This window comes from Balaenoptera physalus (genome assembly GCF_965194825.1).
Source record: "Balaenoptera physalus genome assembly, chromosome: 3".
Taxonomy (NCBI): domain Eukaryota; kingdom Metazoa; phylum Chordata; class Mammalia; order Artiodactyla; family Balaenopteridae; genus Balaenoptera; species Balaenoptera physalus.
This window is the reverse complement of record NC_138890.1, coordinates 147,500,353-147,526,480: the sequence shown is the minus strand read 5'-3', so window position 1 is coordinate 147,526,480 and position 26,128 is coordinate 147,500,353. Positions and strand designations below refer to the sequence as shown.

The following is a 26,128-nucleotide window of genomic DNA, read 5'->3' as shown; positions in this document are numbered from 1 at the left end:
TTAAAAGTATCCTTCCAGGGGTCTTGTGGGAGAGTGGGTTTTATAGCATCAGAGGTGTTACTGGTTGATTCAGACCAGTCATCCAGCCAGTTGTAGTGACTTTCCAAAGCTATTTTGGGAACCTAGAACTATCCATTTTCACCTCCCCTCATATTACCACCAAAGAGAGGTACTGGAGAAGTTGATAAACTATTAATTGTGACAATAACTTGAGACATCAATCCACGAGTCTTCCTTTCTTCCCTTTGCTACCACAAACCCCTTCCTGGGTCAGAGAACAGACATAAATACAGATGTATAGGATCAATAAGGACCAGCCAGGTATGAGACAAAAACACCGGGGGAACCAGAAGTCAATTAGATGCCCTACTCCACCTGCTAGAGGACAGTCTATAGAGCTATTGGAGAGAAAGACGGGTGACTCCTTGAAGAAATCTTGGAGTGTTAGAGTTGGAACACATTCTTTTCACACCCTCACTCTCTTCAGAAAGGAGAGCACTTGTCGTGATTTCCTATAAAGAGGATCCACAAAGAAGGTCCTGTGAAGTTCAGGGGAACACCTGAACACAGGGGCTTGCTGAGTGGCAGAACCCACTGGCACATCCGGAGCTGCCAGGGCACAGGCAGAAGACATCAGAGAGCTTTGGACACAGGCAGAGGGCATCAGAAAGAGGACAAGTCAGGAGAGGCCACAAATCACCTCCCAGTTTTCCACAGAGCCAAGGTGGTTGTAATGGTAAGTCCAAGCTTCCCAGTGGCCCAGAGGTCCCATAAGATGGTTGGAAGCATAAGTCATCTTGCTAAGCAAACCCCCATTCCCTGGATACACATGCAACAAAGGGACAAGTACCAGCCTTACTTAGTCCCAGGGAAGAGGGGCCCCTGTCCTTGACCCCATGATTGAGAGGGTTCTGCATATTGCCAACAAATGCATTTGCCAAAACCACATGGTACTGCTGCCACCAGGGATGTGAGATCAGAGCTGGCACAGACTGACACCTTTCAGGTTCAAGGGAAAGCTTCTTCACTCCTTTAGATACTCTAAACAAAAGGCAATTGTGTCCAAAGCCCTGAAGGTTTGTGGGCTGTGCTTCTGCAGAGGTTGCTTGGAAGTATGGGGAGGATTTTAGCAGTGCATTCAGTGCAAATACTTCAGGGAGAAAAAAGATAAATTTATTTATAAGCTCTTTCTCTCAAATAGTGTGAGTGCAGAAGATTCCTTTATAATGAAATATTTGTTCCCTCACAGTGTCAACTGTCCATTTTCTTCTTCCTCTTCATGTTTAAGTTTGTACTTCCAGAGGTGCTCATAAATTTGCCCAGTATTTTCAATAGTTAACCTGATAGCTGAGAAACAACTGTAGTATTGTTTGTATAATCCTTAAATGTGTATATATGTAGGTCTAGTTGTAGCATGCATGAAACATGATTCCTTTCCTTTATACTGGCAATTTCATGGGCATTAAATTCTAGAATGACAAATCGTTTTACTTTTTAAAAAATATTTAATAAGATTTAATTTAAATGCTTAAAAATTTTAAATTTTCAGTTTTAATAAATCATTTTGACTTAAAATATGGTGAAAAAAATGAATTGCTACACTGTAATTTGTAGTTGCCTTTTAATTTTAATAAATAATTTAAAATATTTTAAAAGAAATCTTACTTATTTTAGAATTAAAAAATAGTTTTATTTGTTTACATCTACTTTAAATTTTCTTAAAAATTAATCCAAATTTTATACAGGTTAAATATAATTACATTTTATTTTTTAAACTATTTAATTATTACTGACCTAAGAATACAAGTTACGTGTGAAAAAAAGTTTTTTGAGAGTTAAAGAAATTCACATTTTATTTATATGTGTGAAAATTTTGATTATATCAACATAGTTAGTGCCTTTACTTGAAGGTCAAAAAATTTAGATTCTAGGAAACAAATATATATTAATTTCTGAACTATTGCTCATCCAAACATAGCCAGCCCATCAAGAGAACACTCAGTCATGTGTAATCCAAATTAAATCTAATTGATTTAATTGATATTTTGCTAACTCTAAGCTTTATATATATTTTTCTGACTTGCTCAGCCAGCAGGAACATACCCACAACCAGACTGGGTGATGACATTGCCAGCTAGAATCAGCAGAGAAGTGACTGTAACCCCCTATTCAGTTTCCTGCCCACTGTCCTGTGTCAGTTAGCTCATTTTTCCTCATCTTCCCATCTCCCTGAAGCCTTCACAAAAGTCAAGCATGAGATTCCACCTCTGGAATTTCAGTAAGCGTTGGGAGTGAAGGCAGTTTGAAGAAAGAATTTTGAACTGGATAGTGATTGAAATAATAATACCTGAATCTGACAACAGATATACTAAATTAGATGGACACTTACCTGATTGTACTATATTTTATTCTCCTGCTGTAACAGAAATGGGGGCGTGTAAAAGGAAAATGGGCACCAATACAAAAACTGAGTTTCATATTTGCCAACATCTGACTTGCACTTTTACAATGCATACCTCTTACTAGTAGCACCTTACTGGAGAATAGAACACCTTTTAAATGGTAGAGATCAGCAAAGGTGGAAGGATGGGGATTATTGATTTCTTGGCTTGACACAGTAATTTGTAATCTGAGCTGTACAATAGAATTAACTAAAGGCTTCAAAAATAAGCCAATTTCCTTGCCTCACCTCAGACTAATTGAATCTGAATCTCTGGATATAGGGCTTAGTATCTTAGTAACTCAGGTGATTCTGGTAAGTGACCAGGGTTGTAACGCACAGGGCAGGTGTCTGCCTGGTCAATTCTTTGCCAGTTTTATATCTGTTCCTAAATCTTGTCAGATTCACCAGTTAATGCTGCACTCTTTCTTCTCTCCCTATCTGTGTTGTCATGGTCCAAAATCCTGCCAACTTGTTAGGTCCTTTGCCTCAAGCGCCTTGCACAACAATTTGTTTACTGAGGAGTGTGACAGTCATAGCAGTGACCTGGGAAATAAGCCTGTGTCAAAGCGAGTTAGTCTCACTGTTTCTCTTTTAATGAAGCAGATCAATTAAGAGGGCTGCACTGGAAAATTCCTGAGCTGCCAGACCAGCAGTCCTTGGGTGATTAGGCACCAAATTCATTCATTCATTCATTCACTCATTCATTCATTCACTCATTCAACAAGCATATACTGAGCACCAACTACGTGCTCAACACTGGAAATAAAATGATGAAGAAAGATACAATCTCAACCTTCAAAGAATTGCTTTTTATTTGTCAACTCAGAAATCAGTTATTTCTCAGCCACCTGGAGTTTACCTGTTCTTAGTCCCCAAACTTACCACTCCTTTCTAGACTATGGAATTTGATAGGCCAGTATTTATTTTTTTGAAGAGTCACCAATTTTTAATTTTACAAGGTAAAAAAAATCAAATGGAAGTCTTTTTAACACACGAAACTTAGCAAGTATATCATCTCAGCATAAGGAACTGCCATTTAAATGAAATAAACTTAGCTTCATGAAAAACTCTACACTATTTTTCTTCTCATTTTGCTGCCTCCCAACAACCTTTCTCTGAAACATTTGTTTAAAACCAAATAACTAACTTTCTTTCTTTTCTTTTTCCTTTCTTTCCTGATAACGAATAGTACCGGTTATCCTTCTCCAAATAAATATTCTAGGAACTGAATTATACTTCTGGCCAAGATGGAGTAACAGGACCAGATTTATTCTCCCACCTTTAAACAACCAATAAATGAGGAAAATATACGAAGCAATAGTTTTCAAGACACTGGATATCATACACTGAATAACTGTGATTCCTAAAAGAAAGGAGACAAGTGAGATGAGCCCTATATTTACCCTTGCTTGCTGTCTTAAAAGAGATTCCAGTCTGTAGTGCAGAAAAGGGAAAACCCAGGTGGAGCCTGGATGATTCCCTGACTTGAGAGGGAGCTGAAAGTCTGGCGTGAACAAGGTGACTAGAGTTCACAGGAAAGAGTACTGAGAAAGAACAAGCTGTACAGAGCTATCTGAAGATCTGAAGAGTTTTCCTTGAATCTTCGGTTGAGTACCAACGAGCATATGCATGTGAGGAAACTGCCTTAGACCAGGGACAGAATCACCTGGAATGGGTAAAGGAAGAGTGCCTGGCACTCGTACAGGGTCAGAATAGTTCTTGTACCCAGAAATCACACTGGAAAACCTCATGATTCATGGGGCAATGGGTAAAGTACTTAGAAGGATGTTGTCTTGGTAGTGGCGAATAATTAGTTCTATACTGAGGACTGTTCTGATCCCACCTAATAAATCATAAAGCAAGACTTGAAAAAATCAGATTCTTTCCACATAACATAACTATGTCCCAGAACAAAGTGCAAGAGTATTTATGTAAGTATCGTAAAAGTAAAACATATAACAAGGTAAAATTGACAATGACTGCCATCAAATACAAAATTACCAGGCATGCAAATTATTACTAGGGATCAGGAAAAATACAACCTCATAGTAAAGGAAATAATCAGTCAATCGAAATAAACTCAGAACTAAATATGTTAGAATTAGCAGACAAGAATATTGAAATAGTGATTATAACTATATTTGATATTTTCAAAATGTTAAATGGAGACATGAAAGATATAAAAAATAGACCCAAATAGAAATACAATGTCTAAAATAAAAAATACACTGGGTGTGATTAGCAGAAGATTGAACATTGGATATAAAAAAAATTAGTGAATTTTCAGGTAGACTGATAGGTACTATGTAAAATGTAATGTGTAGAAAAAAGGAGATTTTAAAAAAGTGAACAGAGTATCAGTGAGCTGTTGGACAACTTCAGGTGAACAAATATATGTGTAATTTGAGTTATCAAGAGATGAGAGAGTCAGGGGAAGGCAGAAAAAAATTTGAAAAAATAATAGCCAAAAAACTTTCAAGTTTGGTGAAAATTATAAACCCCCAAATTCAAGCACAAGAAAAATAAAGAAAACTACACCAAGACACATCATAATCAAATTCTACAAAACTAATGACTTATATACTGAAAACAATAAAACATTGCTTAGAAAAATTGAAAACCAAAATTAATAGAGATATATTGGGTTGGCCAAAAAGTTCGTTCAGGTTTTTCCATAACATCTTAAAATGTTACGATGAACTTTTTGGTCAACCCAATATATTGGATATGAATCTAGAGATATGAATATAGAGATATATTCATGGGTTGGAAGACTCAGTATTATTAAGATTTCAATTTTCTCCAAGTTGATCTGTAGATTCAACACAATCCCAATCAAAATTTCAGCAGGCTTTTTGATAGAAATTGACAAATTGATTCTAAAATTCAGATGGAAATGCATAGGACCTAGACTAGCCAAAATAATTTTGAGAAAGAACAGCGAAATTAGAGGACTAACACCACTTGGTATCAAGACATTATAAAGTTACAGTAATCAACTCAATGAGATGTTCGCACCAAGATAGAAATATAGATCAATGGAAAAGAATGAGCCCCCAAATAGATGAACACATATATACACAACTGATTTTTGATAAAAGTATAAAGACAATTCAATGAGGGAAAAAATAGACTTTGCAACAAGAGATGCTGGACATTTGGATATCCACAGGCAAAAAATTGAACTTGGATCTGTATCTCCCATTACCATACAAAAATTAACTCAAAATGGATCATAGACCTACATGTAAAACCGGGAACTGTAAAACTTCTAGTGGAAAACATAGGAAAAAAAATCTTTGTGACCTTGGATTAGGCAAAGATTTCATAGATAGGATATGAGCGGCTCATAAGTATGAGAGTCATAAAATGAATGATATGATGTTATGACTTATTGGCATGAGTCATAAAAGGAAATGATATATTGAACTCTGTCAGAATTTAAAACTTCTGCTCCTCAGAGGACACTGTTAAGAAAATAAAAAGACAAATTACAGACTGGAAGAAAATATTTATAAATAATATATCTGATAAAGGATTTATATCCAGAATATAATAACAAACTCAAAATTTAATAAAAAGAAAACAACTCAATTTTTATTGTTTTAGAATCAATTTCAATTTTGAAAAACAAGGCTTTTTAAAAAATGTCATTAGAAAAAGACATAATTTATAAATTTATAAATTATAAAAAACATAATTTAAAACCAGAATTTCTGTCAAATAAACTCTACCTTAATTTCCAAGCCACTGTGGCTACAAGAGACAGATATCAATATATAACAAATAGGATAACAAATAGAATTGGAACTAAAACTAAATAAACAAACAGATAGTTACTCACTAAAATAAAACTCTTAGCCAAGTCAGTTGCAAAGAGATATGCAGAATACTTATAGAATGAGTTGCATCTTAAGATATATTCAGCAATATCTTATACTCTATTGGCTACTTAATAAACTGATGCAAAAAAAAATTTTTTTTGTAGGAGTAGAGGAAGGCAGATGGGCTGTACATGCACAACGCTTTTATTACCTATGCATGAAAACATCAAGGTCATCTCCTGAGAGTTGGGAAAGGGAAGATGTCAGTCATCCACGGAGAAGTGGAAAATATAGAGAAGGCTGGAATCATCACATGCATGGTATACATAGAAACACATTTAGAAATTACCAGAAAATCCAAATTAAAAATACTTTGATCCTATCTTCTTAAGCCAATGAGAAATATCTTAAAATTACATTTTTTTGACATTTAAATTCAGTCTTCCAAATTGCCTCCTGAGTCTAGAAATGTGATAAAAATCCTTGAACTAGTCTTCACTCTTGCTCTCTTATGTTACCTTGGTGACAGGGATGGAGAAGATGTGTTCACTATATAGCTAAGAAATCCTCAAGATAGTAAAATATGGTCAAAAAGCAAACAATCAATAGCTTCAAGGGTATATCTTTACTGAGAATATGTTTGGCCTAATCACCCATTCTTTGCAGTTCTACATTATTTTATTATGATTACATATATTAAGAATAAAAACCCTAAAGCAATCTAAATATGTATATCAAGTATATATATGCTATGAACCAACAAGCCAAAATCTAATTGTCTAGCCAGAACTGATGACTTCTTAGGGCATCCATGATGAGTTGTAGTCTTCAATTAAGGAACTAGGTGGTCCTGGGGGTCTTGTTTCTCCTATGCTTTCAAATGACACAAGAACTTTTTAAGACTTCCATCAAATGTTTTACTGATGAAGCTTTTGGGGTTTCACACAGATCTTGCTTGTTGATCTCAGACACTGCTATGCAGGTCTAGCAAGTTATTGGACTCAGATTTGCAGCATTATTGGGTGAACCAGAACCAAATTCTCCCAAAAGAAGGAATGGAAATTTAAAGAGTTCCAGAAGCGAAATCTAGGACAACTTTTAGCTTTTGACTAATTTGTGTGACAAAACAGTCACAAACCCATGAAGGAATCTACATTGTTAGTTCTACTGGAAAGAATATGTTTTAAAATATTAAGTCCTTTGTGCCTTTCTAAAAAACACCAAATGTATCTGTTCACACCTGAATGTTACCAAACAGTTTTAGTTAATACTAAACAGTTAAATTTTGACTACCAAACAACTTTAGTTAATACTTTTTCATTACGTCTTTAAGTATACTTTCTCCAGATATTTTTTTTTTCCTGGAAAAATAAGCCTAATTTTTGCCTTTGTCTTATTTTGTTAGGATCAAGTACAAGCCTGTATAATATGCCCGTTTTGCTGGTGTTGCATTACCAGCAAAATGCAACAAATTGGATCCTGTGTAATAAACTAGGAAATATTTTAAGACAGAACATAAATTTTACACAGCTTGAAATACCCATCACCCTCTGCTTGGGATGGGATCATATCTTTTTATCCATCTTTCTCTGGCTACTGACGAGAACCGAGAAATACAGATGTGCATGAAAGGACGGGTACAGTGTGCTGACGCATATATATGGAATCTAAGGGAAAAAAAAAAGAAAATTTTTTCAAATTTAAAAATTAACAAATTTTTAGTGCCTAAGGAAGGGGGCTACACAAATGTCTTGAAGACCTTACAAATATTTTTGACCAAATAAATTGTCATTTTATTTGAAAAGGTTTCTCTCACACCTTCTCAAAGAAGTCTTTAAAAACCCATTCTAGGAGAGGTAATGTCAACATACTGAATTATAAATAATCTCTGAAGATGAAGTATTTGGATGAACCATCACTTTCTGTTTTTTTGTTTTATGAAGTTCGCCTTTCAAATATTATTTTGATGTTTACCTTGTCCAAAATCAAAGACATGAAAGCATTCTAATGAGCTGTTGGCTAGTTTCCTTTGTCCTTAACATATATCCCAACTTCTGTTCCTTTAAACTGGTACAGGAATTTACCAATAGTTACCAGAATTCAGTTTTTATCAAATTAAGAGTGTTTATACCAGAAATAAGAAAAATAAAGCTTATCAGAAGACCATGATCTTTGTACTATTTATCCAGCTGTCCCTCTTAGAACTTACTGCCTGTTGCTTGGAACAACATTTTCCTTCCTGCCCATGAGATCCTGAGATGTTGGATTTGGTGTTTGTTTATATGTTCTTGTATTCAAAACATCAAGAACTACATCTCTGGGCAACTACAAAATTGAGGCCAGCAGTGAGCAAACAAAGTCCCTGCTCTTTGGAGCTTCTGCTAGATGAGGAGTGTGCAGTGAAAGTATAAGTAAGGAGCTGTAGGTTAGAAAGTGGTCCTTGAGGGGGAATCTTCTGGCAGTCCAGTGGACTCCACGCTTTCACTGCCGAGGGCCCATATTCGATCCCTGGTCGGGTTAGGGTAATAAGATCCCACATCCCATAAGCCACGCAGCGTGGCAACCCGCCCCCCAAAAAAGTGATGCTTGAGCATTCCTTTCCTATCTTGGAGAGCCTTCTACAGTGGAAGGATCCAGGTCTCTCGGGAGTCTGGCAGATAAACTCTTGGTGAGTTGGACGTGGGCTGGTGTCTCACCTTCCTCAGTGCTGTTTCACTTCCTGGGGTTTGGCCACGACATGCAACATCTGGGCTCCTACTCTCAGACTCTAGGCAGACTCTTTGTGTTTCACCTTCCTTTCTTTCTACCAACCCTTGCCTAGTTACTGGAGTAACTCTCTCTTTTATTCTTCACTCCCACCTTCATTTCATTTTATTAAACCTACTGATGACTTTTGAACATAAGAGTAATAAGAATAAAATATTTTGTTAAGCCCAACTAAAACCCTGTGGTTTGAAATAAAATGAGCCAAAATTAATAAACAATGGCAGTAGACTTGCTACAAAGCCCTCACAGGCACTTAGAATTCTCCTTTAGGAAGTCTGCATCTGTCTTTGCATCCTACTTTAATGAACTTTGTTTCTTGGTAGTCCCCCTTTTCACTGAGCTGGGCCACTTAAATTAACCTGTGGTTGGAGTTATGCCCTCTCCAGTCTAGAACATGACCAATTCAGACTGTAGGTGGACAAGATTTAAGGGATTCCAGCCACACTTCTCCTAAAAGTCATGTTTTACTGGTGAATGAGAATAAACACCAGTAGGCTGAGGTCTGAGAACATGCATTATTGTTATTATTATTGCTGTTGTTGTCTTCACTTTTAGGAAACTCTTCCGATAGCTCCAAGTCATACCTTAGTTTATGAGCTACTGTTACAAACAATGTCTCTCAAAATGAGACTCCAAATGAACTACATCAGAATCACAAGCTGTATTTATTTTTTTAATTAATTAACTAATTATTTTTGGCTGTGTTGGGTCTTTGTTGCTGTGTGCATGGACTTTCTCTAGTTGCGGCGAGCGGGGGCTACTCTTCATTGCGGTGCACGGGCTTCTCATTGCAGTAGCTTCTCTTGTTGCAGAGCACGGGCTCTAGGCACACGGGCTTCAGTAGTTGTAGCTCGCGGGCTCAGTAGTTGTGGCTCATCAGCTTAGTTGCTCCGTAGCATGTGTGATCTTCCCCGACCAGGGATCGAACCCGTGAACCCCGCATTGGCAGGTGGATTCCCAACCACTGCGTCACCAGGGAAGTCCCACAAGCTGTATTTCTTTAAAATGCCAGTTTCCTGGGCCTCATATCATATTGTTTAAAATCTCTAGTGTTGGGGCCTCTCTATGCATTTTTGTTACATACTCCAGTTTTAGATCCTTACAGGTCACAGAAATGGTTAAAATACATTTGTGTGTTTACATACATTATTTTTTAGAATTGCTGTTCTGTTTCTCTGAGTAAATGGGACCAGAGGAAGTAGATTAAAAGGAAATTGCTTTCTAAAAAAATCACTCTCTAAAGGAATTAGTATTGTGAAACTTTGCATTCATGTGACTGGAACTTTACTTTTCCACATGTGCATAATTATTGCAAGTCCTTCTTTATACTTCAACCTAAACTTAGACTATGTTATTTCATTTCTACCTGGTTCTACTGGGCAGTTACTCATGTATTTATTCAGCAAACAACCGTTGAGGGTCTTCTATGGGCCCCACACTGTCCCGGGATTGGAGATGCCTTTAAAGACCTTACATTTGAGAAGTGCAGTAGACCGAGTATTGGAGTCAAATAGGTAACTAGGGAATTATGATACAATAAGGCAAGCACCATGATGAGATGTGCGCAACACTCAAGTGAAATAAACTACACAAATAAGTCACATTCTGACCACAGCACTAATCTCCTGACTTCTGCAGCTGCAGAGTCACCCACCATAGGCATGGTTCGTCGTTTTTGCCACCGGCAGAGGCTCAACACAGTATCTCTTTTAGTAAGGCTTCAGAAAAAGGAGTGTTTATACTTACACAAAAGAAAAGCAGTTTAGACACAATTGCAACTGGAATAAAAAATCTCCAGCCTTAAAGGACTTTCTCTGAACAGGGGAAGTAAAAATGTTTCTACTGTTCTTCTTACTTTTAAAAAATTAGTAGGCATGGTCACTGCTCAAAAATCAAATAAGGATATGCTAGAGAAATGTTGATTCTTTATATTGCTAGGGGTGGAGTCTTGATGTAATTGGCCCATTGTTTAGCAAAACAACTTGATCAGAATCTGGATTTGCAGACTTATGCCCTGATCCTAGTTTGGTTGGCTTGGTTTGGAATTAGATCAGGGTTTCTCAGCGTCTGCATTCCTGACATTTTAAGCTGGATAATTCTTTGTTATGGGAACCTGTCCTGTACAGTGTAGGATGTTTAGCAGCCTCCATGGCCTCTACCCATTAGATGCCAGTAGAACCTCGCTGCTCAGTCATGACAATCAAAAATGTCTCCAGATATTGACAAATGTCCCCTGGGGAAGGGGCAAAATTGTCCCCAGTGAAGAACCACTGGGTTAGATGGATAGATTGCTCTGCACTAGAAAGTTAACAGCAATTTGGGGATGTTAAGCTGACATCTAGGAAGACAGAAAAAGGAGAGGCAGCTCCCAGTAGCATAGCAGCAGGCCTGGCTTGAGAAACTACGAGTGACAGGGAAGACATTGGACTTATAAGAAGAGTAATGTCTAATATTGCTTCCTGTTTTGGGATGAACTGAAATTTCTCTTCTTCTTTTTTTTTTAAACCCACAAATATCCAGTAAAATTCTATTGCTTAACAATGATGGAATTGTGGCCTCCTCTACCTGAGCCCCCTACCCCTACCCCACCCCCCGGTGAAATCATTTGGCATTGCAGCCGAGAATTCTGGGCAGTGACCAAGAGTGAAGTGAACAGAGGCCCAAGACGACCCTAGGAGCTGTGGGTAGAAGCCATAGGACAATGGAGAAGCTGCACAGACTTACTTAGATGTAGACTTGAAACATACTTCCCTTTCCCCAAATATTGTAGGAAGGAAGGCAGCCATTCTGGTGGAGGAGATAGGCAGACACGAGAAAGAATAACTGATGACAGTAAATTCTTTCCCTTTCTTGGAAATGTCTTTAAATATAGTAGCAGGTGAACATATTTCAGATGGATTAAGCACCATATTTTCTGTATGTATGGGAAAGGATTAGACAACCTTTTGGAAGATGTTTCTAAATTGATGATTTTAAAGCAAGACATGAATATCAAAACAGTGAAAACTAGGTACTTTTAATTATTTTTTAAAATGAATGACTTAGGTAAAATTTTTTAAAATTTATTTACTGAGAAGAAACTCTAAGAGCATACAAAAGAAATCCTTAGTTTTTTTTGCTCATTGTTGAATTAAGATGGTGAGGATAGCAGTAATCCTTTCTTTAGCCAATTTATTTTTCAAATGTGGTTACTATCATTTTAGTAAAAAATACATATATATGTATATATATTTGTTATATGAATATATCAGTATGTTAGGTGACCTCATTTCAACTAAGAAATTTAAGCAGATGGATTCAATATAAACCAGATAACATGATCGTCCTGCAGAAGTCACTCTAACACGGTAGGATTTCTTTAGGCTGATGGTATGACTAGGACCTATAATGTTATCAAGACTTGAACAAATGTGAAGGGAAGAGAACTGGAGCCCAGCATTTTCTACTTCTATTAGTCCTGAGAGATGCTCTGAGAAATCAAATATACAGAAAAAAAGTTTGAGACATGTCACATAGTAGGCTCCCTTCGTGGAGTTTCGTGATTCACATTGATACATAAAAACTCTGAGAAGTCACGCAACAATAAACAGTTTAACTTCACTTACCCCAAAATTTCCAAGCTTATTTATTATTCTATGGGATACACTTTGAATTACACCACTGTATGCTAATCAATGGTTTTAACGTCTGAAGAAAGAATGAGTAAGCAGAAGTGTATTTGGTAGGGAAGGGGAAGGTTGGCTTGGAATCAAGAAAAGGGAAAAACCCCAAGGTTAAGAATATAATGTGTCAGCTACCTTTAGCACTGTATAGGAGACTCTGACTGATGAACATGGGTGTTTTGGTTTGATTGGTAGGCACTCACCCAGCATGCAAATGGATACGCCAAGACTTTTGAGTTTGATACAATAGCCATGAAGATCATTCAGATACTCCTCTGATTCTATGCTCAGCAAGTAGCTTTCTGGCTGTGGTTTGGCTTTCCATATAACTTTTATCTTTAGGGAGAAAAAGCAATGATATTGTTCCAGTGCATTTGATAATTTCTTTTTGCAAATCATTCAGTAAACCTCTGGCATAAGTCTCTTGTGAGCTCCATCAGCTGAGTAAGTCCAGCTAATCCTAACTGCTTCAGGGAACTCTAGAAAACATCAGCTTTGCACCTGCAAGCTCAGGACTGATCTTTGATTTTAATGCTCCTTCCTAGGTACTAGCATCTTCCATTCTCAAACCCAACTTGAATGGCCTCCTTTAAAAATAGCTTCTCTTCACTCCTATTAACTACAACCAAATGACAAAGGTGAGTTCTGGAAAAGAAAGTTCTTAAAACAATGACAGCAACAAAAAAATCTCATGTATAAACCCGTGCTTCTCAAACGGGGAAATGCAGATACATGGCACTGAGCAAAGATACACACAAAGCCCCAAGACAAACATGGTAAATTTTCCAGGATTGCCCATTTTATTCGACCTAAAAATTACTTTTATATTGAAACAAACATGGATATACCTTGGAGTAGAATGAAAAACTCCTTTGAAATTTTAGGATAAAATGTGAAACATCAAAAATTTCACACTTGTGGAAGACCACTTTGGACTTTGCCCTCAAGACTGCCCTGGAAAGGGGATGGTGGCATGGTAGTAATTATCATTATCTGTGATGGAAAATCGTGGGGGTCATGGCTTAAGACAAATTTAAAAGGAAAGAGGAAAAATACCTAACACTTTTCAAGTAGCTACTATGGGCCAAGCATTTTAGATAAATGATCACACAAAACTCACCACTATCAGATAGGCATGCTATCTATTTGTAAATGAAAAGGTAGTAGCAATGGTAGAGTCAAAATTTGGATCCAGATCTTCTTTCTCTGTGTTCCTGCTACTACATCAGAAGTGTTCTAAACAGTGAATTGCCTACATTAGTGTAGGTTCTGCAAACTGATTTATAAAGAGCCACATGATAAATATTTCAAGCTTTGTAGCCATATGGTCTCTGTCACAGCTACTCAAGTCTGCCCTTGCAATGTTAAAGTAGTCATAGATGATATATAAATGAATGAATGCCTGGGTTCCAAGAAAAATTTATGACACTGAAGCTTGAATTTCTTTTAATTGTTGCATATCATGAAATGTTCTTCTTTTTCTCTTTTCCAAGTATTCAAAAACCATTCTTAGCTCATGGGCCATACAAAAACCCGACCATAGTTTGCCAGCTTCTGCATTAATGAGTTGTAAAACTCAATTTAGTGAGTTGCTTCCAATGTTAAAAAATAAAAAAGATACAAAATAGAACAGAAAAGAAGAGAAAATGTCACAATATATCATATATGGTAACTGTGTCATGAAACTTATGACAGGCACCATGAATTTATGTATCTCCAAGAGAGAAAAAAAGGCTGACGTTTATTAGTTTAAGATCCCATCAATTGTAACATGCATCCCAGTTTTAGAGATGTTAAAATGTAAAAAATTATGTATCTTATAATGACAATATAATGAAATACAATTTACATACATGAGTGTGTGTTTGTATCCTAGTAGAGGATATAAAATATATTTTTCACCATAAGACATAATCCATACCACACAGCCACTGCCTATGACATGCCTTTTGAAATAAATGAAGAAATGAAAATGAAATTTAAAAGATGATTCAGATTCTACCATCTTAAAATAAAATAAATTATTTTTCCACGTTTCTTTCCAGTTCTTGCCAGAATACATACCTAATTTTAACTTAGCTGTAATCATAGCAGAAACACAATTTATATTCTGGGTTTTTCTTCTGTACGTTTTTAGGTTGCTACTTAATTTTTGCCATTATCCCTTTTAATGGCTGCATGATATCTAATTGAAATTGGTAATTTCTCATGCATAATTTACCAAGCCATTTTTCTATTAACTGTTAGGTTGCTTTCTATTTTTCCATAGATCTATAATGAATACCTTTAGATTCTAGCCTGTTCTTTTCTTGGAATTTTGATTATTTTGTCAAATGGTACAAATGTTTCATGACTCTTTAGATGTATTGCCAAATAATCTGTTTTTAAAATAATTTTTTTATTGAACTATAGTTGATTTACAATGTTGTGTTAGTTTCTGGTGTACAGCAAAGTGATTCAGTTATACATGTATGTGTGTGTGTGTCTATACATATATATATATTTTTTCTTTTCCATTATGGCTTATTACAAGATATTGAATATAGTTCCCTATGCTATACAGTAAGGCTTTGTTGTTTATCTATTTTATATATAGTAGTTTGTATCTGCTAATCCCAAACTCCTAATTTATCCCTTCCCCACCCTCTTTCCTCTTTGGTTACCATAAGTTTGTTTTTTATGTCTGTGAGTCTGTTTCTGTTTTGTAAATAAGTTCATTTGTATCTTATTTTAGATTCTACGTATAAGTGATATCATATGGTATTTATCTTTCTCTGCCTGACTTACTTCACTTAGCATGATAATCTCTAGGTCCATCCGTGTTGCTGCAAATGACATTATTTCATTCTTTTTTTGTGGCTGAGTAATATTCCACTGTATATATGTACCACATCTTCTTCATCCATTCATCTGTTGATGGACATTTAGGTTGCTGCCATGTCTTGGCTATTGTAAATAGTGCTGCTGTAAACATTGGGGTGCATGTATATTTTAGAATTAGAGTTATCTCCTGATATATGCCCAGGAGTGGGATTGCTGGATCAAATGGCAACTCTATTTTTTAGTTTTTTAAGGAACCTTGATACTGTTTTCCCTAGTGGGTTTTACCAATTTACATTCCCACCAATAGTATAGGAGGGTTCCCTTTTCTCCACACCCTCTCCAGCATTCGTTATTTGTAGACTTTTTATTGATGGCCATTTTGACCACTGAGAGGAGATACCTCATTGTAGTTTTGATTTGCCTTTCTCTGATAATTAGCGATGTTGAGCATCTTTTCATGTGCCTATTGGCCATCTGTATGTCTTCTTTGGAGAAATGTCTATTTAGATCTTCTGCCCATTTTTTTATTGAGTTGTTTGGTTTTTTGTTTTTGTTTTTGTTATTGAGTTGTGTGAGCTGTTCATATATTTTGGAAATTAAGCCCTTGTCGATCGCATCTTTTGCAAATATTTCCTCCCATTTCATAGGTTGTCTTTTCCTTTTGTTTATGGTTTCCTTTGCTGTGCAAAAGCTTGTAAGTTTGATTAGGTCCCATTTGTTTCTTTTTGCTTTTATTTCTATTGCCTTGGGAGACTGACCTAAGAAAACATTGCTATGATTTATATCAGAGAATGTTTTGCCTATGTTCTCTTCTAGGAGTTTTATGGTATCCTGTGTTACATTTAAGTCTTTAAGCCATTTCGAGTTTATTTTGTGTATGGTGTGAGGGCATATTCTAACTTCATTGATTTACATGCTGCTTTCCCCAAATAGTTTCTTAAATGGGGGTAATAATTTACATGTTCAATATCTCTTAGCATTGTTTTAAATTTTGAAAACAAATGCTTAAAGGAATAAAAAATTGATGTTTTCCTATTAAGAGATAATGGATTTTGCAACTGGAACTTCAAAAATAATGATTCTCTTCAAAGAAATAAATCCCAGGAATTAATCGTTAGCTTAGATGAGAAAAAAAAAAGTGAAATGGTAGGTCCACGCTCTCTCAGTTGATTTCACTCCACCAGTGGGCAGAACAAGTAGCAAGTGAAACTACTCCATGCCCCATGACATGGGACTGTTCTTTTAGGAGGATGTGAAGGATAAGAAGGGCAAAGAAGCAAAGATGGCTTCAATGATGCCTGCCTGGGCCACTGGAAAAGTTGTACATTTTATAGAGATAGAGAAATTGGGAGGGAAAACCTGTTTCGAGTGGGGAAGTGATTCCTCTCATTTCAGATATGCTGAGTTCAAGACTTCCAAGAGTGGGGTACAGGATAACAGTGAGAGAATAGAACTGGCAATACAGTTGTAGAATCATTAGCATAAAGGTGATGATCATTTTATGTATGAGAGAGACAAGCTCTCAGAGGAGAGAGAGGGGGAGAGGGAAGAAGAGGCAGATGGAGAGGGAGAGAGAGAAAGAGACAGAGAGACAAAGAGACAGAAATGGCAAGAGAAGAGAGCAAAAGGCAGAAGCCCAGTTTTAAGGAATAGGAGGAAGCAGAGTCGATGAAGAAAAGGGAGAAAGGCAGTCAGAAGAGTATATCAGAAAGCACAGAGGAAAGTGTTTCAAGGCGAGCATGACCAATGAAAACACACACTTCTACAAAGTGATGAGGAATTTTGATTGGCTGGCAGGAAAGACTGAATTTGCCATGAAGGATCTTTTAAGAGTGCCTATTGGGATGGGAGGAAATAGAAGCCATATCTTAGGAGAAATGGAGGAGAAGAAATGGATGTTATGAATGTAGGCTATCAGTTCCAGGTGGATGACACCTCAACGAAAAAAAAGTGGCAAGGGAGTAGCAGGAACAAGTGGAATTTGTTAAGCAGAAGATATATATTTGAAGCCTGAGAAGAAGGGGCAGGGAAGACACGAAGCTAATAAAGATGCTAAATGAGTGTGGGACCAAGTTTGCTATGCTTAAGCTTGCTATGGTCAGAGTTGTACAAAGCCATGCATGCAAAAGTCTCTGGAAACACGTGTTATTTGCATGCTCTATAACAGTAGATTTCAAACTCTTTTGACTGCAACTAAGAGTGAAGAAAAAAAAAAATGTCTAGAAGAAATAAAACTTTCATCCTGATATTTTCTATTATTTTCCGTTTTTCACCCTTCTCCTCTTCCTCAATCTCTCTCACCCTTCTTTTCTCTTCCTCTATCTCCTTCTCCTCCCTCTAGCTGAGTCCCATTAAGTAAACTTCATAACCCACAATTTGGAAAACCCTGATCTACAGGGTGGCCCTCAAAGAAAAGTTTATTTGCAGGGCGGGGGCGGGGAGGTGGTGGTGGTGGCGGGTTGCATTATATCAAAAATTTCCCATAATATGCAAAAATATTTTATCACACTAATTTAAAAATGTATAATTCAGATTCATATCAAACACAGCTATACTATAAAGTTCTTCTTCCTTCTACTACAGAGACTAGAAGAACCAAATATTTCCCCAGGCTTCCTTGCAGCTATGCAGCTAGGCGTGGCCAGACATCCAAGATCTAGCCCATGAGACATAAGCAACTGTCTGCTGGGGATATTTGGAGAGCATTTGTTTTTCTGCTGTGTGGCTCTGTACCTCTTCTTCCTGCTGTGAATGTGGAAGAAAGTCTTGCCTGGAATGGAAGCAACCACACTGTGACCATGGATGAAAGATCAAAAGAATTGCAGGGACACTCTGACATTGCTGAACCCCGGAAACAATGCCAATCCCACCTTGTGGCACTTGCTGCACCACTAAAGTTCAGAACAAAATGATCTTCTTATCCAGAGCCCAAGAACAACTCTATACCTGTCCCTCCACTTCACACACTCACCTCCTCTTCATGAGACCTGGAGGTCCCAGCCAGGTACAGAACAGTCTCATGTGAAACAGAGCGGACCACTGCACCTCAAAAAACAGATAAGGAAATGGATGGAGAACAAAAAAATTTTCTTCTTGCCAAGAGACCTCCAGTAACTGTTAAGTTCACGTTTCTTTCCATAAGAATTGGGAGTCCTGCTGCAGTGTGCTAGTTCAAGTCTTGATAGGATAAATCGGCCTTGAACAGAGAGGACCCTAACTCTGGGCTTGTCATTACTGTTTCCCTGGCTTTCCCCTCTCAGAGTTGGTGCCTTGCCAGGAAAACCTCTGTGGCCCGGAAGGTCCCATTGGCACAAAGGGAGATAGATGAGACACGATGTTCAGGTTCCCCAGGAAATCCTGCACTGCCCAGGCTACCCCGGCCAGGTGGTAAGTCTCAGGCTTGGTCATTTGTGTCTCCTGCTGCTGGCCTTGGGAAGTTCAGAGTCTCTCCCAGTAAAGGTGGTGATCAGGGCTGAACCATTCTTTGGGCCACTGTCAGACTCACTGTGACACCCTTAGTGTTAGTAAGGTTTCTCCAGAGAGACAAAGCCAGTAGGATATGTGTGTGTGTATAAATTTACATACCTATAGACATATGTATTTAGATAAAGAGAGAGAGGAAGAGATTGATTTTAAGAAATTGGCTTATGCAATTGTGGGGGCCGGCAAGTCTGAATGTTGCAGGCCAGGCCAGTGGGCTGGAGACCAGGGGAGAACTGATGTCGCAGTTCAAGCCCAAAGGCAGTCCGGAGGCAGAACTCCTTCTTCCTAGGGAGCCTTCAGTCTTTTTTTTTCTTGAGACCTTCAACTGATGGGTGAGGTCCACTCACATTATGGAGGATAATCTGCTTTATTCAAAGTCTACTGATTGAAATGTTAATCACATCTGAAAAATACCTTCATAGCAACATCTAGACTGGTGTGAAACCAAATCCCTGGGTACCGTAGCCCAGCCAGGTTGACACATAAAGTGGACCATCGCACCCCTTACTAATAAAAAACACCTCCCCTTTTCTAGGCCTCCCCAAATAGGAGGACAGAGGTGTCCCTGAGGGGTGGTCTGGCTTTCCACATAATTTTTTCTACTTCTATCAGCCAAATTAAGATTTTCCTCAAAAGGAAATGTAGGAGTTGGAAAAATTCTTTGAATTTAAGGGTTTTGTTTTGTTTTTTTCAGGAACTTGGAAATAATCAGTTTAAAAGCACAGCTTAAAATGTTTCAGACTGTAATTCTAGTCATCTTTGTAGGTTGTATTGAAATAGCTGGTACCTATTTCCTTCTGCTTAAAATGTTCCAGAATTTCTGGCACAAAGGAACAAGCTATGGGAGAAAATAAAATTTTCATATTTGCATGCATATAGATTTCAATTTCCTTAACTGCAAATTAAGGGAATTTGGACTAAATTATCTGAAAATCTTGTTTATATCCAGTCTATAACCATAATAAGTCTATAACCATAATGAGTATAGTAGCCATCTGTCCCATGGAAAAGGTGAGTGCAGGTGTGTGAAATGGAGTGGTATACTAAGTATTTACGAATGGCAATGACTCTGGACACTGAAGTATGGGTTTTGCCCTTCTACTTTTGTTGTCATCACTCCAGCCCCACCCCCGCCATTTCATCATAACTGCCAAGAACAAAGAAACTAGGTTATTGATAGCCAGGCTCAGTGGAGACTTACCAAGTGTTGGACAAAATTGATTTGAGCAAAGAAGAAGGTCTGATTTGTGACCTTTGCCACCATGATATATTAAAAGAGTCTGGGGGCAATGAGACTAGCTCTTTTTGGAGAAGTGAGAGTTTGTGGAGCTTTCCAGTGTTATTGAAGAAGGCAAGCATTGGACCTACCAAACCTCCAGTTAGAGGCACCAAAAGAATCTGCCCAGTGAGTTTTGAAGGAATCATTCTGGAGTATAGGGCTGGTGTGCATTTCTCATCGGGAGCTCTCTGGAGGGCTGGTGGTGCACTGAGGCACACCATGCCAGCCAGTATAGGTAAGAAACAGGGAAAGAGTGTCTGCGGACAGTCCAAGTCCCCACTGTATGGTGTGGCAAAGGTGTGTGAGCTTTCCATGGGCTCAGCATGGGCTCTGGAAATTGGTGTGCACGGACGCTGGCTTGCTGCCCAGACCTATATGGCCTGATGAAGGATCAGTGTCCTGGGAGACTAGAGACAAGTTCCTGGGCTGAAGGAAGGAAAGTACATTCTTGTGGGAGTGTCTGTACCCAAAGATGTGCAAAAGGTCACAGCAAACGCACCACATGTTAAAGCTCACAACAGATGAGGACACAAGCAGCGAAACCCAGCTAAGGAGAGACCACAACCAGATGCAGAACCTGCTCCCATCACTAACATTCAGCCACGTGCCCTGAGGTCTCACCCTTCCCTCTCAGAGGCCAAGGCTGCCAGGAATGGTCAGGATGAGGGCCCCTGGGGGCTTAAGGGTCAGACATGAGGAAGGGGTGAGCAGAAGCTTGGAGAGAGGTTAGATGAACTAGATGAAACTGAACTAGATGAAAACTGATAATAGTAATAATAATAATCCTTGGATTTGACTGAATACAAACTGGAGAGAGGTTATGTTTCAGTTAAAAGTGGCTAAAAATATTACAGGGTTGGTCTGAGTTTTCTAAATTATCTTGAATTTAGTTTTCTTATTGGAGGAAGATATGGGGGCTAGTCAAAGGAATACACACAGAGATATAAAAATAGAATGAGATTCATATTTGCACATCACTGCTTTGTGACTTTCCGATTCATACATGCCACATAGAAAATTCTAGAATGAATATTCTTTTAAATCTAGCATTATCTTTCAAGGGTGATATTTAGACATGGCAAGTGTTTGCCATGTCTGTTCATGCCACGTGGTTTTATATGGGTTGATTGAATCCTGCCTGAACTCAGACTTGTTCCTACTGATTTTGAATACTTCCCAATGGAGAGAAGAGCTGAGATGATTGGAAGGGGGTTAGGAAAAAAAGAAGAGGTTGGAGTGATCATTAGTAATTCTGTCTTAAGACTCCTAGCTTCTGCTTTTTAGAGGGACAATTTGACCAAGGCTGTATTGTACGTGCTGTTTTTTTCAGGAGGGATAATATTATATGTATAGTGCCCAGCACACAGGTGGTACCAGGAAACGGTAATTACCTCTGTTCTTTGCAGATGCATAATCTTTCATTGCATCATCACTGCTAAGAGACTCTCTCTTAAAGTGGCTCAATAAACTTCATACTTGAGTTTCTGAAAGAAGCTGGGCAGCAGGGGCGGCTGGGAGACCTTCCACATGTGCAGGGCATTGCTCTGGGCATCTGGGTAGATGCTTCATGCTTCTGACCCATCATCTGTGTTTGTGCGTGTCCAGTGGTGCTGCCTGCATTTTCCCCCTAGGAAATTCCTAATAAATGCTAGGAATAGGGCACTTTGCTTTGCAGCATTTTCACACTGTGAGGCTTTTTCTTCTTCATTGGTTTTTGGCTCCTTACTTCAGAACTCCTGCACCAAGTAACCAGTAACCATGGCTACTTACTGGTTGGTTTTATGTGCTTCTCATGACAGATAATCTACTTGGGACAGGTCACTTGTTTTCCTTTCCTTAAGATCAGCCAGTGCATGAAGAGCTCAGGTGAAAGAGTTCAGGGGCTTTTTGAATCTAAATTAGCTTTGCTGTCAGGGCTGTGTACTCTGAGCCTTTTTAGCAGTGGAGATGAAGTATAAATGAAAGATAAGTAACCCTGCAGATAAAAAAATATACCAGCAACTACCATTTATTGAACATATGTGTGTAGTCACCAGTGGCCCCAACAGTCTCTGGGATGAGGTCATTTTTCCCATTTTACCCCACAGCTTGAGGCGATGAAGTAACTTGCTTAAGGCCACACAGCTAGTAAATGGCTTTGAACCCAGTTCCATCTGACTTCAGAGCCCACATTCTTGCCTCTGTGCCAGAATGCCTCAGAGGGGTCCTTGGCCAAATAAATAACAAACATTGGTTGAAAGGAGGACTTCTGTTAAACTAAGCAATCTACCTTCTCTCTCTCTCTCTCTTTTTTCTTTTTAATATTTATTTATTTATTTTGGCTGTGCTGAGTCTTAGTTGCTGCATGCGGGATCTTTGTTGTGTCGTGCAGGATCTTTTAGTTGTGGCATGCATGTGGGATCTAGTTCACCCACCAGGGATCAAACCCAGGCCCCCTGAATTGGGAGCCCGGAGTTTTACCCACTGGACCACCAAGGAAGTCCCCACAATCTACCTTCTCTTATCAAAACAAAAACAAACAAAAAACAGGGTGATGTGACTTAGTTGAAGAGGAGAGAAGGTGTCTTTGAGAGGAGTAGGAGTTAACTAGGTGAAGAAGTTAATAGACGTATATGGGGAATAAATGTTCACCATTATTTTTACTGCTAAGGATGAGTAAGGAAAATGTTTAGAAGCAGTGGTCTAGAGAAAAACTTCAAAGCTGTCCAGGAAGAATAGACAGTTGAAGGAAAGAAGACAAAAGGGTGACACGTCATGGCAGAGAAGCGGGAGAGCGGTTTTGTGTTACACCAAAGGGTGGAGGTGGAATCACAGGGTAAAGCCCAAAGGAGGCAGATTTCAGCTCAACATAAGACAAGACTTTCTAACCATTAGAGGTGGGAAAAAAAAAAAATTGCATGAGCTGCTTTGTGAGCCAGTGAGCCCTTGGACTGGAGGGGTCCATCTGCAGCCTTGACACATGAGGATCAGGGCCATGATGCTGAATATTCCTGCTTCAGCTGGGAGGTTGGACACACAATTTTCCAGGCCCTCCAAACTCTAAGCACCTATAGCTCCGTGATTATTAGAGGATGTGTTGCAGAGAGTGTAATAGATGACTTCTCAAACATGGCAGGCATATCTTAGAAGTGGTTCTTGGCCCACTCCTGCCTTAAGGTCTTTGCACTGGCTCTACGCTCTGTAGAAATGCTCTCTCCCACGCAGTTACACCCACGGCTCACTTCTTACCTCCTTCAGGTCTTTTCAACAAGGTCTGCCCCAACTACACTATGTAGAATTGCACTGTCGTCACCCCTGTTGGCACTCCCAATTCCTCTTGCTCTGCTCCGCTTTCTTTTTTTATAGCACTTGCCACCACCTAACATACCAGTTAATTCACTTTGTTAATTCAATAATTGTTTATTATCTCTCTCCCTCTGCCAGCTTTATGGGGTCAAGGATTTTTGCCTTTTATATCTAAGCACCTGAAACAGTTCCTGAAGTATTGCAGGCTGTCAATAAATATTTGAAATGGTGGAACAGGGTTGGGCAGTCTGAGCTCAGGATCTGCTGGGACATGGCTGAGTGATATTGGGCAAATCACATAATCACTCTGGGTCCCTGTTTTCTCTTAAGGTTTGTACCTCTCTAAAAATAATTGTATGATTTTAAAATTCAGTCGGGTGGTTTGTTGTTTGTCTCAAGAGTATACCAAGTAATTTCAAATGAACACCAGTACAAATATAAGAAAATACGCCAGTCATCCCTTTTGAACCACACTTTGTTCTTTATGTAGCTTGGCTGCTAACCTGAGCCTTTACACACTCAGATTCTTTGTTGTTCTGAGGACCCTTTATTAATGGAAACACAGCATAGAAAGATAAATCTAGTGACCAGCACATGTTTACCACACTTCCTCTATGAACCTTCATGCTGGGGATTTTCCACTGCTAGGTTACTGCTTAGGGGAAAAATTTTAGAGCAACAGGAAAAAACACTGATAGTCTGCTCCCATTACTGGTATAATTCATTTTGATTGGCCTCTCTAAGAACACTAGGGATATATCAGCTAGTACTGATTGTTTGATGGCTTGTGTTGATTTTTTTTTTTTTATCCACACACATTTTGTGAGTTTTGCCACTGTTTTCAGATATACTTTGACGACTTCACATGAACATAAGGGAAGCAAGTTTATGAGCTATATGAAAGTATATAATGATTAGCTCATCATATCTAATATATATACTGTATTTAGTGAAACACAAACATATAAGATAAACTCAAGTAGTATTTTCCCATAGAATGAAAAACCTCGAGAAACTAGAACAATAAGGACAAAATAATACCAAAGCCAGCAGAAGGAAGGAAATAGTAAAGAGCAATAATCAATTGAAAATTGAAAACAGAAAAAAACAATAGAGAAATCCAATAAATCAAGAAGCTGGTGCTTTGAAAAGGTCAATAAAATTGGCAAACTCTAGCAAGACTGACAGAGAAAGAGAAGGCAAATTACTGATACAAAAATGAAGTAGGGGATATCACTACAGACCCTACAGATTTCCTTTTTATTAAAAGGATAATAAGGGACTACAAACAATTCTACACGCAAATTTGACACCTTAGATAAAATTCACCAGTTCCTTTAAAAGCACAAATTACCACAACTCACCCAACATGAAAGATATAACTTTCATAGTCCTATAACTACTAGGGAAATGAAATTAATAATTTAAAAACTCCAACAGCAGCAAAAAAATTTCTAGGTCCAGATGGTTTCACTGGAGAATGTTACTAAATATTGAATAAAGAATTAACATCAATCCTACATAATCTCTTCTAGAAAATAGAAGAGGAGGAAATACCTCTCTACTGTTCAGAGCTAGTTAAGCTCTGAAATTGGCAAATATCTGCATTATTTAGGTGTTTAAATCCCCATCATTCCTTAGAAACTGGGGATAAGTTTTTTGTCCTTAGGTTATCTTAACATTCACAGTAGGTACTTGATAAATGTCTATTGAGTAAATTTTTCCAGTACTTTGCCAATTTAGACATAACTACAGAAAAAGTGGAATTGAGATCTTTTCTCTAGGCTGCATTACTCTCTATTTATTCTCAAGCATCCCAGAATTGTTTTTGTTGATGTTATCCTGAGATGCAGTTAAAAAAAAAAATGCTAATACAAAATAGCTAGTTTAACTAAACTTCCAGATAGGGCTCTCCACTTGAAGGTTCTTCTGCATATCTAGAATGTTCTTATTATAGCTCACAATGGTGTCAGTTATCCTTTTTTATAAAACAAACTTTCCCAGAACTAGATGGCTTAAAACAACAATGATTTTTATTATTTCTTATGATTTTGTAGGTTGAACGAACAGTTCTTCTTCTATCCTTATCTTGGGTGCATTTAGTTGGCAGTTAGGTTGGGGCCGTCAGCTGTGATGCCTTTATTCTCCTCCATGTGGCCTCTCTATATGATAGCTTGGGCTTCCTCACAACATGGTGGTCTTAAGGCGGCATTCCAAGATGGCTTCATCATGTCTGGCACTTTGGTTGAGATGGCTGGACTTGCTAGGGTCTGGCCACATGGTCTCTCCAGCAAAGTAGCTGGACTTCTTAACATGGTGACTCAAGACTCTGATAAAGCAAAGGTTGACAGTACTTAAAGAAGTTTTAGCTTAGCTTAGACTAGACTAACATCACTTCTGCCACATTATGTTGAACAAAGAAATTCACAATGCCAACCCACATTCAAGAGGAGGGAAGATAAACTCCATCTCTTGGTGGAAGGAAAGCATAGAATTTGTGGCTATCTTTAATAACCTATGGCTCTAACTTACTTATATTCCTCCTACATGCAAAATACACTCA

The 26,128-nt window shown here is 38.1% G+C and overlaps 1 protein-coding gene across 6 annotated transcripts in view; it reads right to left on the bottom strand.

The window, feature by feature from the left end:
* Positions 1 to 2,086: 2,086 nt before the first annotated feature.
* Positions 2,087 to 26,128, bottom strand: part of LOC309656867 (uncharacterized protein) — a 103,424-nt gene continuing 79,382 nt past the window's right edge. For 2 of the 6 annotated variants that reach the window (XR_014261519.1, XR_014261520.1), the window contains one exon: positions 13,038 to 25,894. Coding sequence is in view for 4 of the 6 variants with exons in the window: in XM_082453891.1 (XP_082310017.1) it covers positions 12,807 to 13,031 (225 nt within the window). In the remaining 2 variants the exon portion in view is untranslated. The other 4 variants (XM_082453894.1, XM_082453892.1, XM_082453893.1 and 1 more) reach the window with 4 other exon arrangements.